Below are 13934 nucleotides of genomic sequence, written 5' to 3'. Positions count from 1 at the left end.
TTGTATAGTCTGTACATTGAAGAAGCAACCTATACAAATCTCGCGAGTGTTTCTGAAATCTACGGTTTCCATCTAGATCGACTCGCCGGCTGTCGGCATTGTGTGTGTGTGTGTTTTTTTTTTTTTAGCTCCATCGTAGCTGCTGGCTAACGTTAGCTAGTTCGTTTTCCCGAACCTGTGCTTGGAGGAGCTCGCAGTTTGTATTAAAATATCTCGGGTAAGGTGAGTAATATTATCTTTCTGTTTATCTATCTGACATAAATATAATATTTGGCGTTTCACCTTGCTTAGATATTTCTCAGAGTCAGCGTAATATTGTCAAAAACTAATCTAACGCAAGGCTTGTTTGGGCCTTGAGATGAAACGTTATAGGTAGAGCTATCTTAGCTAACTGTGACTGTTAAAACGAAAATCTTTTAATCTAGATAAATCCATAACCATTAATGAAAAAAATGCGTTTCTCTTGAAGGGGAATTACTTAGCATATGAATGATTGTGAATGGGTTCTGTCATTGTCCCCCAGTGGAGAGACTGAGAAAATGGAGGCCGAGGCCCCAGTCAACCAATCTCTACCAAAAAATGGACCGCAGTCGAATCAGAAGAGAAATCCCAGGGTAAGTAGAATCATTCTTATGTTAGCACCACATGTGACAAAATATTCACTACTAAAACAAAACCATCAATACAGTTACACTCTTGTAACGTCACATGTATAGCCCTGATCGTTCATGAAGGGCACATGTGATTTCCTTTTTTCTTCTGAATGATATTGCACACTGGTTTTGGTGATGTCTGATGGTGAGCCAGGCGGCAGCAGTTCAGGTGGACTTGGTGTCAGCCTCTGTGCTCTCAGGCTTGGTTGTGTTTGTTGTCTGGTTAATGAAGACCATACTCACTGGATCTGGGCCTCACATCTGTGGCCTGTTGTCACTGTTGTGTTTTTAAGGAATATCTTAGCTCAACTTCTTTAAAGTCCACTTCGTCAGCTTCACTTTGCAAACGTTTCTTGTTCTGAAACTGCTTAAACTTTTTCACTTCTCAGATTTGACACAGAGCTTCATCTGTGATGAGACTTTGGTTCTCTGAACCAATATCTACTGGCAGGGTACTCAGTTTTTACTTCTGAGTGCTGTCATGCTCCAAACCAAAGTGGCTCCTGGATCCTACACACTAATGACATTCAGTTCAAGAAATCTTAGTAATAACATTTACTTTTATAAGTTACATGTATCATTTCCAGTTTGCCTTGTGATTGGCTGCTTGTTTCTGTCTCCTGTCTCCTTTGCTTATCTGTTACAAGGCTTGAAAATAGTGAACGTTTGGGAGCATGATTTCTTGTTTGACAGGTGCCCTCAGCCCAAGTGACTGCCACTTTCATGCTGCAAAATATAGCCTAGCATGAGTAAGGCCTACATCCAAATTTCTGTGTGATTTAAAATGACATCACTCTCCTCTATACCCTTCCTCAAAAAAGGGTACATGTTTAGTTATCACATAATTTTTGTTTGCTGTTTTCATCTGTTAAACTTAGATTCAGAGTTCCCAAACACACCACACTGGGTGTTAGGCCACAACACACAGTGGTAGCAGAGCAATGAGTTTCATTCTCCTGGGAAAATACTGAGGTCTTGACCTCAGTACTCTTTAATGTGGTCACTGCAGACATGTTTGCATATTCAACTTTTATGTTTTAACCTTTACTCAGTATATTGACTATTTGTCTTCTCTGTTCTTCCTTGTTCAACAAGTAATGAAGTGTTGCTGTTCTACATTCTCATTTATTGAGAATTTTATACTTATCACTATACTATATGAGTACAGACTTGTCTCTCTGACTGTTGCTGCTTGATGCAGGGGGTCATGGAGAATGAGGAAATGCTCTATGGCATATATGGTGTGGCGGACATGGACGAGGAGTTCAGTCCTCTGCTAAGTGTCATCTTGTCACTAATGCCTCTATGTGTCTCTCTCCTTCATGTGGGTTTATTCCCTTCTTTGACAGAGAAAGCAGCCGCAGCATTCTGCTGATATAGGTAAGTCCTCTATACACGGTGCCACTGCCAGTGCCGAGCGTTGAAGCTTGAGATCCCTGCTTCATGTCCCACGTGGTGGCGTGTTCACCACTCATTGAGTTGAGACTCACACTCTCACAGATACGGGCTGTTGTGGCACCACCTATGGTTATGGTCTTTGGAGATCAGTGTTTTCCTCTGCAAAAACAATCTTGCATAACATTTTCCAGTATTTTGCCACAAGTTTGATCATCATAAATGCCATTTGTAACATTTACATGGTTTTAAAAGATATACTGAACAATCTTAGAAATGACAACCCATTCTCCTAAGATGTTGCTACATTGAAGACCAGCACTATGCTCCAATAGTCCTTAGTGACAACTACACATGGTCTCAAAAACAGTGGGACTTACAGTGATACAACCATGCATCTGCAAAGGTTGTTGATGAAGTACTTTTTGTGCTGTGATGGTTGCATAAACACTTGGATTTTTTTCCACCATAAAATATTTTTAACACTGCTGATGGCAATATTAGCTGTACTATAGTACTGGCTTGAGTGATAATGTGTTGTATTACTTAATTTTTCTTAATTCTAGTAAACCTTGTCTGCTTACCAGAGTATGTTAAATTACACAGGGATTTAATTGCACATTGCAGTTGGACTGCTTCATTAGTGCAACACAGGAGTGTGATACTTCTGTTGTTGGGCACAGTGAGAAGCAGTGCATCATAGGTGCTGGTGTCCTGCAGCCCATTTCAGGCCTAAATGGGGTTCACTGAGAACTGCTGTTCCTCTTCTCCCCCAGGCTTCAAAAGCACACATGAGGAGTTTGGGTTTCTTACGGTTGTTCAGTTAACACAGACAGAATAAAATTTATTGGCCTTCAGACACTGCAGTTAGTGCAAGAACACAACACACTTTTTAGAACTCTGTGTCTGTTTTATCATCATTATTATGATTACAGAAATGCATAACTTTGTGGCTCACTGAGCTAGTTTTTTGGACCTGGACGTGCTGTCTCACTCTTATCAGTTGTGGACCATTATATAGCTTTTGCTTTGTGCTGACCAGTGTTGTGTTTTCCTAGTGTTCACCAAAGGGACATCTATCCAGACCCTGCCCTCCCTCAGCAAACAGTTGAAGGGGGTTACAGAGTGTATCATTGGTAAGCAGAAGGGATGTTGCCTGGCATATACATAACCTCCCTCTATTCCTGTATAGAAATTATAACAAATAATCATTGTGTATCTACAGGTCTTCAGTATGTGTGGGAGTACCGCAGCCCCAGTAAATCTGTCCCACCACACTACCAGTGCAAACTCTGTGCTGTCTCCCGCTTGCAGCATGATATGCTTGCCCATGTGAAAGGCTGGAAACACAATTTCAGATACTTGGTGAGTATTGTTGTTTTCTTAGTCTGCCTCAAATGCATCGTATTGCAGAGTTATTTGTAATATTTGTAAATTTCTCTGCCTTGTGCAGAAAAAGGTCCACCCTGACAAAGTCACCCATGAAGAAGAAGAAGCCAACAAAGACCCCGCTGTGAGGAAGGCAATTAAAGAAGTTGCAGCTGAGGTGGAGAAGACAGAGGGTAGAGGACAACTCAAGGTGAGTGTCAGGCCTAAATCAGTGCAGCAGTGGCATAAAAGTCTTGTTTCTATTCCCCTGGGTCAAAAAAAGATTTTCTTGCCTATAATAGTCACTGGTGATTAATGTATTTATTAAGTGGATGTGTTGGCTTGAGGATGTTTCTACATTTACTGATGAGAAGATTGAATATGATCTAGGATATCAAGTATAAATGCTACATCCATGAATGTAAAGGTTTATTAAACACCAAAACACTGCATAGTGGTTTATAAAACCATGAAGCACGACCTATCAGCTCTGAAGTTACTACAGCGATTGTGAGGCAAACAGTAGAATTCTGCCTTTTATATTATATATTGAATTATATTACTGAGTTTGCCTTGTATTGCAGTAAACAAACTGCATTTTGTCTGACTTAACTCTCATGTCTCATTGAAATGAGTGAGGAGGCCATGGTTTCTTTAAAGCCTCTGGAAATTTGGCTTGATATAGGATATCAAAGTTGAGTGTCTTATGAAGCATCCACAAAATTATGAGTGAAATTAAACATTCATAACTATTAAAAAAAAACCTTGTTCAAAAAATGGCACATCTGCTGTGGTCAGGGGCTGCAGCAAAATGTATTGAGCCACCTTAAAAAAAATCAAAATCACTTTAAATGTGAGGTGTAGTGTTATATGTTTATGTACTGGAATGCACCTATGGTGCTTGCATGCACACTTATGCTTAAGTTGTGGTCCATTTCAGGTTGATTACCCACTGTTCCTAACGTGGCAAGTTTACATACATTAATCCACTATAACTGACCACACGATCATAAATGAGACTTACTATGAATAGTTTCATTAAAAAAAACAACTACAGAAAGATGCTTCTATTTGCAAAACTGCATTCTGTCTGATCAGGCTAAGATAAGGTATTCCTTTATTGTCCCACAACAGGGAATTTTGTAGTGTAACGGCAGCAAGTGGATCACAAAATGGAATAAGCATCAATTGCATTTCCATTACAAAAGGCCTAACCACTTAAAGGTGTGTCCTTTAACTGACGATAACTTAGCATAAGTTGAGTGGCTGTAAAATGATGACATGACTTCTATGTGGCTCAATGCAACCTTGAAATATTAAGTATAGAGATATATGAGTACTAACAGCAACACAGGAGAGAAATCTCCTTTCAAAGCACAGAAATAGGCTTCTAAAGAACTGAGAGCTGAACACTGTCACAGACACTTTTTTAAAGACATCCTTCTCTGCTTTCCTGCACAGACATGAGTTGAGTATCACCACACATGCTTTTTTTTGTGGGTGAAAAAGGGGGTGTTGCCATGAGTGGGCTGGCCATGGCTGGGGAAACATCACTCAAGAATTTGGATTAAAATTTATTCCTAATAATTTAAAATGCTTACTATTGTGCACATAAGTCACAAAATTACATAGTTGGGGAGCTTTTGTGGATTTGGGTTTGCAGTAGCTTTAATGCCTAAATTGTAAATTCAAGACATTATCATATTCTATTCATAAAATAACCCATTTTTACATATGAGCAGTAGATTTTTTTATTTTTTATACATCATGATGACAGATTTGATATTTTACTGTTTCTGTTGTTGCTTTTAGGTGATTTTGAAGGAGCCCTGTGAAGTACCTGCTTTTAAAGGACTCCGTAAGTTAGTCTATTGATTGATTTGCTTTGAATTAGATTGGTAATAAAGGATCTCCTGTTGGTTGATTACTTGAGTTATTTGTCTCATTTGTTTCTCACTCACAGGTTCTGCTACTCCTAAAGTTGTACCTCCACCCCCACCTGGGATGGGACCAAAGGGACCACCTTTAGGTGAGCCATTTTTATCGCTGAAGCATAGTCTGTATAATAGTGTTCATGTATGCCTTTTTTATATATAATTATTGTATGTATATTTAATTGTCTCTCTCACAGGTCCCAGGTTCTCTGGCCCGAGGTTTCCAGGGGAGTTTCCTCTTCCAGGTGGTCCTGTCTCTGACTATCCAGTGGGAGAATATGGGGACCCTGGCTTTGGAGGCTACTCGGGCAGGCAAGATTTCCATGACTCTGGTATGGGTCACCGCCCCACTGGAAATGGTTTTGGACCAGGTGGTGGAAGAGATGGCTTTGGAAGGACTGGACTACTGCAGGAGAGCCCCAGCAGAATGTATCAGAATGATTACCGGGGGAACCAAATGGGAAGTGGCTTAATGGATCGTCCAATGGACAAGCCACTGGAGAGGCCAGGCTTGATGGGAGCAGCTCCAGAAAGTGGTAGCCTGCCTAATACACTTCTCACTTACCTGGTACGTGTCTCATTTATCACAATAGGTTCCTCTTCAATTTAAGAAAAGTGTCAGTGTTATTTTGTTGATACAGGAACTTCTCAAAATGTGTTTTAGGATACTTTCCGGATAGAGAATGAGAGTGACGCACAGCTGGTGCTGAAGGTGACGCAGAAACTAACGGATGTGCTGATGGAGTACAGACTGAGGAGTGTGTCCAGGGTATGAAGCTCTTTTTTTAATAAAAAGTAATCCTGTTCTCAGATCTTGAATCTAAAACCAAATGTTTGGGAGAAATCATTAAATGTAATCTAGCCTACTTACTTAAAGGGATGGTTCAGATTATTTGAAGTGGGGTTGTGTGAGGTAATAATGAGTGTACTGCCTACAGTAGATGGTAGTCAGCATGCCCCCAGTTTGGACAAGTGACTGGAGGAAGGAAGCTAAGCAATGTACTGGTGTGAACAGGGTCATCAGCAAAATGATTTTCAGCCACAGAAAAAAAAAAAATCAGTTTAAGTGTTTGCTATATTAAGATTATTTTCAGTTTTACCTCGTCTTTTTCAAGGAAACTGCTGTTATATAAGCTGCTGTTAAAGCCACCAAAGTCCTTTAGGGAAAACGGTAATTTTACTTAACAGAACACAAGAGTTGTTGTCCTGCCGCTGCCTTGATAAGTCAGTCTGTTTGTGTTATTGTGTGACACTGGTGTTTAAAAGGTTCATTTGGCTTCACCAAAGTCACACATTGATTAAAACACAGAAACTGTGTTAGACCTGAAACTCCCATTTTGTGTGGTAAAATTACTGATTTTGCAAAAGGAATCAGGTTGAGCAAGATGGAGAGGTATTTGGTTTATGTAACAGTGCTTTCCTATCAAAAAAGGCTGTCTGGCAAAGTAACACAGTGAAACTTTTCTAGATGGATTGAGTGATTTTGCTGCTGACTTTGTCAAAAACAGTTCATTGCTTAGCTTCCATGCTGGTACTTCTGCTTCTCCAACTTAGGGACGTGCCGACCACCATCTGCCATAGGTAATACATTAACCATCAAGAATCATATTGTAATTGTTTTATTTGAATATATTATGCATAGTATAAGCCACTCTGAGCCTGACCATTTAAACTATCTACTGTTGAACATCTGATATAAGCAAAAACATTTGTGTCACAAGTAAATGTGTATTTGGCACCATGTGCATCATCTCCTCTTCGTTTCCTCCAGGGTTCTACTCTGAACAGCCTACCAATGAGCTCCACAAACTTCTCCTCTACACCCTCCAGACTGTCGAGCAGTAGCGACCGCTTCTCAAGTAGTCTCTCAGGTATGTGAGCACCAGGTTTCCTCTCAACTTTCTCCATTTGATGCATCCATTACTCAGATGTAGAGAGTCATGTAATGGTATTTGTTGACTGGAAGATTCCAAAGGAAAAAAAAATACTGTTGCTCATGGCCAGTTCACACTATGTGCTTGAGCAACACGTGGGTGTGGTGTTATCTGTTGGGTTTTATTTCGGTGCCCATATTAACTAGGAGTGCAACGGATCAAAAAACTCATGGTTCAGATCGTATCACGGTTTTGCAACATGACTGTAGAATGTCACAGACATGAAAATATCAGATGCAGAGTAGTGTTTTCTTTCTTTCTCTTTCCCTCCGTCCTCCTGAACAGAAGAGAAAATCACTGATTGCCCTCTAGATGAAGCTTGTTCCTTCTTTTCAAAAGTCTTCTGCAGACTCAGTGTAGAAAGCTAAGGCTTTCAGCAGCATCCCCCCCCCCACAGAAACACTGCCTGGTGGCCTGGAAGCTCAATTGGTAGAGCATTCACCCCATGTACTGAGGCTGTGAGTCCTCTGCAGCAGCTGTGGTCCAAGTTGCAGTTTAGCAGTTTATTGTATTTATTGTGCATGTTGTCTCTGCAGGTCCATCCAGGTTCTCTGATGGTCCACCCAGGTATTACAAATGACCATCTCAGGATGTGACACCTCGATCTTCTCATCCCTCAGTCTTACGTGCGCATCAGTCACAACTGTCCAGGAGTTGAAAACTTTGTTTTGATGTACATTTTTATGCTTTTAGGTATAGTTTTTTTTTCTGTTGCTACTTAGTAGTCTTGTTTTTTTTTAATGTTTTTGATTTCTTTAGAAGATTCAACTTGGAAAGTTTTACATGATATAATGTGCATGTTTTCAGCAGCTTCAACTGTTATTAAGTGTGTGACACTTAATTTCTCATGGTCCAGTTCTATTAAAAGTAATGGAGAAAATGACGTGTCTGTTGAAATGTGTAATTCATTCATTCCAAATGTGACAGCCATTTAATTATTTCCTCAAGGACAAGTTCCTCACGTTCTTTGGTTAATAAATGGGCCTTAAAACAGTGTAAAAAACATTTATTTAACAATGTACAGTGTCTACAGAGGAAATGTAAAGAAATGCTTAACAGTGAATATTGAGATACTGCAAACATTTAATAACAAAGATTGAATAACTGCTTACATTGATGAAATCAAGCATGAAGACAAACTTGACATTAAAAAAAAAATAGGATATCAGAATCAGTCTTTGTCCGTGGTGCCTATATTCAGGCATCAATTTTCTACCTCCTCAAGCAAGATGACAAGATGTCCTCCATTTGCTTCACATTTATGCGTGTAAGAAGCAATTTCGTCCCCAGGAAGTTCTGACCGTGAAGCTTCTGAGCGAGTGCAGCAAGCTTCTGTGATTCAAACTGAACCACAGCCTCACCAATACCCTTTCCATCACTGTCAAGCAGTAAGGTGATATCATCCTTTGTAACACTGAAGTCTCTGAAAAGGCCTCTTAAGTGACTTTTCTTTACATTTGCGGGCATGTTGCTGACAAACAGGTACGTCTGAGCTGTTGGGTCTGTGTTTATGTTCAGTGCATCTTCTGTAGTCTCAGCTGAATAGGGTTTCCTTTTTTGATTTTGTTTCTTCTTAGCAAGTGGCCCAAAATTCCTGGGGTGGGTTGTGGCCATCATGTTCCTCATCATCTCTTTGGTGACTGCTTTGACCTCAATGGCATCAGAACCCACATGGCAGCCGGTGAGATTCAATGCATAATCATAGTCCTCAGTGCAGTTAAAAATAAGGAAAGCCTTATCTGTTCTTTTGCTTTCTTTATCAAGCAGATGTAGCACATTTTTATGTGCAATGTTTGGACATCCAAGCAATTCTTTTATTTCAGTTTTTGTCATCGTTTTGGGTAGATTACTGACCATGATAGTGTGCTCCACAGTTGGTGATAAGGTGGTTGTTGAGTCTTTGTCAGGTCTGGGCTGTTTTGATGGTTTAGGTGGCAACCGGTTGGCAGCTCGCCTCTTGAGCCGCGGATCAAAAACGGATTCATGTTTGTGGTTTGCAGTTTCCCTAAAAGGGCTATGCTTTGGTGTTACTTTCTCACCAACATCCAAAGCGTTTTCGCATTCTTGCACTGCACTGGTCCACATCTTCTCACTTCCTGTTCGTACCTCTACACGGACGGAGTTCAGCAACTGCTGGTTGAAGTGAAGAGCATCGCATGCATCCTGTGCGCTTGCAAACTTCACAAGGCAGCCACGCCCATGTCCCAACTCAATGTTTACTATGGCTTCCTGTACCGCCAGCCCTCTGAAAAAATGGCAGATGTCCTCTTTTGTAGTTGAGGCTGGCAGACCAAATAGCCTGACATAGCCTGGCTTTGAGTTCTGAGTTTTCTCTGGAGACACATCTGGGCAGCAAATGTTAGAGAAATCAACGCTTGGAATGGCCTCACTGTCTTCTCTTTGATGGGATGACTGGAGACTTTGAAGGACGGTACAAACCCCAAGAAGAAAGGCAGTACTGGAATCAAGTGCATTGGAAACTTGTGGATTTAAAGTATCAGGACAAAGAGATGGAGGACTTGCAGTTCTAGGATCAAGTGACCATGGAGCAGTAGGTGGTTGAGCTACAAGGTTTGGTGGTCGATTTGCAGTCTTCGGAGCCTGAGGACACGCATTCAAAGGCAGCTCATTTGCATCTGGAGATGGCTGAGGTCCCTTTACAAAGAGTTTGGTGGGGGAGGGTTTCTTTCTCTTTAACAGAGACTTTAACTTGTGCTCCATCTCTTGCATGTTGCTAAAGTGCAGAGTCACCTTTGAGCCTTTGAGAAGTTTCCCAGTGTACTGCAATGCAAGCTTGGCATCTTCCTCAGTGTTGAATGCAATAAAAGCCTCTTTGAGACTTCCTCCCACAATGTACACCCCACCATCAGGAATGTGGAGGCATTTGAAGAATGTCCGTATGTCTTCAATACCTGCCTTCACATCAAGGCCTTGCAATCGCAGGATTATGGTCATTTTTCATACCAAGTCAGTTGGTGTCTGAAATCAAAGACAATAATGGTGAAAAACCCACGAAAAATACACAGTAACAGTCATATGGGTAAGATGTAATACCTTACCCACACAAGTATTCAGCCAAACAACAAATGCGTCACACAGGAGGAGGACTGAAAGGGAAGGAGAAAATGAGGAGAAACTAGTTTCCTGTCTCCATAAAACGTGAGTACGGATACTTACAGAGAGAGCCGGGTACAATCACAGATTACTGCTAACACGTGGTTTTCATACGCGTTGTCGTCGCTGTTATCCTGTCTCAAACTTGCCGTGACTGCGTTTGGTCATTCTCTGCCTCACCGCTCTGCTCTGACTACCTTTTTTTTTTCCCTCCCTTAACGTTCATTGGCTCTGAAACGTGTTTGTGGCGCATTACCGTCACCTGCTGGACTGGAGTACGAACTACAGTCAGGACAACACGTGACTCCAAAACGGTCCCGTTTGATAATAGGTGCGTTTAGAGATGAACTGCGCCTGGCCTGGAGACTACACTAGATCAGGCGGCCGCAGTGCGAGGTGGAGACAAAAAGCTGCAGTCAAGTCGGACATTTTCCAGCAGACTTCAGATAACATACAGGAAGAGACGCTAACATCCTGTTAGATCACCTGTAGGTTACCTGAAGTTTGCAGACCACGTTCATAGCCGAAGAAATTAAAGTCCTTATTCATTGATTGAAGGTGAACTAGAGATCCCCCCTTCTGTCGCATGGAACATCTGTTGTTTTGTCCATTTTAAGTTCTTAAGACATTTTAGTAGAGGCGCATTTTGGTGTGCACTGAAGAAAAAAAAAAGAAAAAGGTGCTTTATCACCAAATGGTGAATTTTATCAAACACTTAAAACACTAAATCTCGCTTCCTTTCCTCCTCTTTCTATTGAAGCACTCAAATGTATTTCTTGTACTCCACAGAACTGCAGTTCTTATATTCTTTCTGTCAATAAGTAAACAGTGTCTTTCTGAGCAATTTATTAACACTTATGCAGGTGGACTCCTATTAGTCCCTTACAGAGTATCAGACTGAGAGAGCACCCCTTCTCTCTTCATGTAGGCCTTTATACAGAATGTACGTTGCCTTCAGACATGATCTAATTTAATTACGCATTGATTCTTTTTTCCGTAACACTGTAAACAAAGAAAATTTAGACAAATGATTTCCCTTGTCGTGCTACATAATTAGTAATGTATAGGGGTTCCGGGTGGCTCTCTGACAATTTTCCAGTTCACAATAAAAAATAAATACATTGATTCGCACTGTTTTCCCAGGAAGAAGGGACAAATATGTGAGTTTTGTATGTTGAGGTAAATTAGGATTTAGATGGTAGGAGCCATTTGCGCTCTGTTGATTATGAGCCACAAGATATCTGCTTGTTGACAGATTAAAACTGCATTGCACAACATCAGACTGATATATCCAGTGTTGAATATTACAATTACACAAAAAATTTGTATGTTGTTTGTTGTCAAAATTAAGAGCCAATTGGAGCCTGTCAGCTCATAGATCAAGTGACAGCCAGGCGTTTGCAGTCGGTAGAGAGCAACTGCGGCGCCTGGCTCTAAAAACTGCGGCCGCCTCGATGTCGTGAGCTTATCGTTGCTCTGCATGACGTCAGAGCAAGTCGGGATCAAGTCGGACACAAATCTAACCGGCATGCATTGCGCGGCGATCGTCGCTGATCGATTCTGCGCAGGCCTGCCTCATCCCGAACACACCTAATAACGATCCTTCTATAATTAGGGTCCGATCAGATTACTTTTAAATGTGGTCATAAATTATATTAAATCAAAAAGAATACGCAATCTATTCTGAATATTTCTAGATTACTTCAAACATTTAAAATATTGCACTTTTTACTGAAAAATGGGCGGAACGGCAAACGTCTGCACTCGTTTTTCTCTTTATACATCTCAAAACATTTTCAAAGGAAATAAATGAATTTGCATTTTCAGTATTTGCAGAGCAGCAGTATCTGAGGAGATTTAAAGTTTAGTCTTGTTACCCAAGAGGAGCACTTACTCAATATGTTCTTCCATTTTCAATTTAAATTAAAAGGAATGAAAAAATATCATTATATATTAGTTAAATCACCATTAACAAAAATAGCAATCTGAGAGGGGTAAGTCTGATCTGAAGTAGAAGATATTCATCCTATCAAAAATGTAATCAAGTAATCCTTGTAAATGTAACTATTATCGAATCATACTTTTTTCAAACGTAATCTGGGCGGATTATAGTTATTTTTTGTTATTTGATACCCAACACTGTCTATAATGAACACTGCACTACCAGCCTACACACATCTGTGCGGTTTGAATAAAAAATTTGAATAAAACCACATACCGTGTAATTTTCCAGTTCCGGTAATGCAACCTTCAGATCAGACAAAAATGTTTTTTTTTAAATCTGAGTCAAACAGGATTTGTGAGGGTTCCAATGAGCACCGTCTAATTGAATCGACTCTATCGTCTCCTTTAAACTAATTTTAAGTAAATTCAGTACGTCCACAGTGCCCCTTTGGGTAGACAAAGTTCTATCTTATCATATCCAAATGTTTAAATTAAAAATTAAAAAATCTTACTCACTTGATCTCAGTACTCGCGTGGTTCTCTCTCTGACGCAGGCACACCACAGGACTTTGTCACCAGGAAGTGAAGGAGATTAGACTACAGCAGCAAGACTGATGCTTACATTTCCCGTCAAACCCACTTATGACGCATTCACTCAGAGGCGGATTTAAGGGGTGGCTACTGAGGCTCAAGCCCCGAATGTTTTCCCAAAAGCCCCGTATCTTTTACGTTTTGAAAAATCACACTGTTCAAGTAAATTCTGTGTGTAGCTTGCCCTGAAGAAGAGGTGTTTGATTTTCACTGGCGCTTGTCACAGAAAGTGGTACATCAGCAGCAGCAGGAACCGACAGATGATATTTCAGGTCAAACTGCAGCTGTAACACTTAATATAATATAATCACAGCTAGTCTGCCCAGAGGCACACTAGGCAAGTTGCATATGCACGCGGGAGGTACGCAAGGGCTCCGCCTCCCCTTTGTGTGAAAAACAGATGCAGAGAAAAAAATAAAGGAGAAAGTGAAGGAAATAAAGGAGGAGGGTAGATGAAATTGATGAAAGGGCGTTGAGAAAATTAGATAAGTGTGAAAAAGAGCCAGGAGAGTCAAGATGAGATAGATGATGAAAGGAGTGAGAGAAAGGAGTGAAGAGAGAGAGAGTTCTCTTCTCTCTTAATGTATGATGAGAAGCCAGAAGAAGAGGAGTGGAGAATTGGTGAGAGCAGGACAAACGTGGAAGTCTTTATTTAAGGAGTGAGGAGGAGGGAAGAAAGGGAGGAGTGAAAGATAAGTTAGGGAAAATAGGAAATGAGATATGAAAGCGATGAAGAGGATGAGGGGCGAGACATGAAAATGAGGCAAGTCAGGATCATACAAGCAAAAGATCCGAACAGTGACTTCAACCAACTGTGGACTGAATCTTGAGTGTGTTAAGACATTTGTTTGCATCATTAACGGGTATGAATTTATGCGTGTTAGTATTTGTTCTCCAGTGACTTTTGTCCATTTTAAGTTCTTAAGACATTTCAGTAGAGGCGCATTTTGGTGTGCACTGAAGCAAAAAAGCATTGATTCTTTTTCCGAAACACTGTAAAC

General features: G+C 40.6%; 2 protein-coding genes across 5 annotated transcripts; one reads left to right on the top strand and one right to left on the bottom strand.

Moving 5' to 3' along the window:
• Nucleotides 1-107: 107 nt before the first annotated feature.
• Nucleotides 108-8167, top strand: LOC146321628 (uncharacterized). Of its 2 annotated transcripts, none has more exons than XM_084726887.1 (12): nt 108-217; nt 524-614; nt 2003-2033; nt 3107-3184; nt 3274-3413; nt 3502-3627; nt 5229-5274; nt 5380-5445; nt 5548-5918; nt 6015-6119; nt 7122-7221; nt 7821-8167. In XM_084726887.1, the coding sequence occupies exons 2-12, from the start codon at nt 540-542 to the stop codon at nt 7862-7864; spliced, it is 1182 nt and encodes a 393-aa protein (XP_084583013.1). In that variant the 5' UTR covers nt 108-217; nt 524-539; the 3' UTR covers nt 7865-8167. The 2 variants fall into 2 exon arrangements, with proteins under 2 accessions (XP_084583013.1, XP_084583012.1); XM_084726886.1 differs by having other exon boundaries at nt 108-222.
• A 115-nt stretch (nt 8168-8282) lies between these two features.
• rbm12ba (RNA binding motif protein 12Ba) lies at nt 8283-12962 on the bottom strand. 3 transcript variants are annotated; one of them, XM_084726880.1, is made up of 2 exons: nt 12859-12962; nt 8283-10263 (listed from the first exon to the last, which is right to left on the bottom strand). In XM_084726880.1, the coding sequence occupies exon 2, from the start codon at nt 10237-10239 to the stop codon at nt 8497-8499; it is 1743 nt and encodes a 580-aa protein (XP_084583006.1). In that variant the 5' UTR covers nt 10240-10263; nt 12859-12962; the 3' UTR covers nt 8283-8496. The 3 variants fall into 3 exon arrangements, with proteins under 3 accessions (XP_084583006.1, XP_084583007.1, XP_084583008.1); XM_084726881.1 differs by lacking the exon at nt 12859-12962 and adding an exon at nt 10462-11061; XM_084726882.1 differs by lacking the exon at nt 12859-12962 and adding an exon at nt 10344-10380.
• Between the last annotated feature and the right edge of the window lie 972 nt (nt 12963-13934).

The sequence above is a fragment of the Lutjanus erythropterus genome, chromosome 9, assembly GCF_056507025.1.
Source record: "Lutjanus erythropterus isolate fLutEry1 chromosome 9, fLutEry1.hap2, whole genome shotgun sequence".
Lineage (NCBI taxonomy): Eukaryota > Metazoa > Chordata > Actinopteri > Lutjaniformes > Lutjanidae > Lutjanus > Lutjanus erythropterus.
This window is presented reverse-complemented; position numbering and strand designations above follow the sequence as displayed.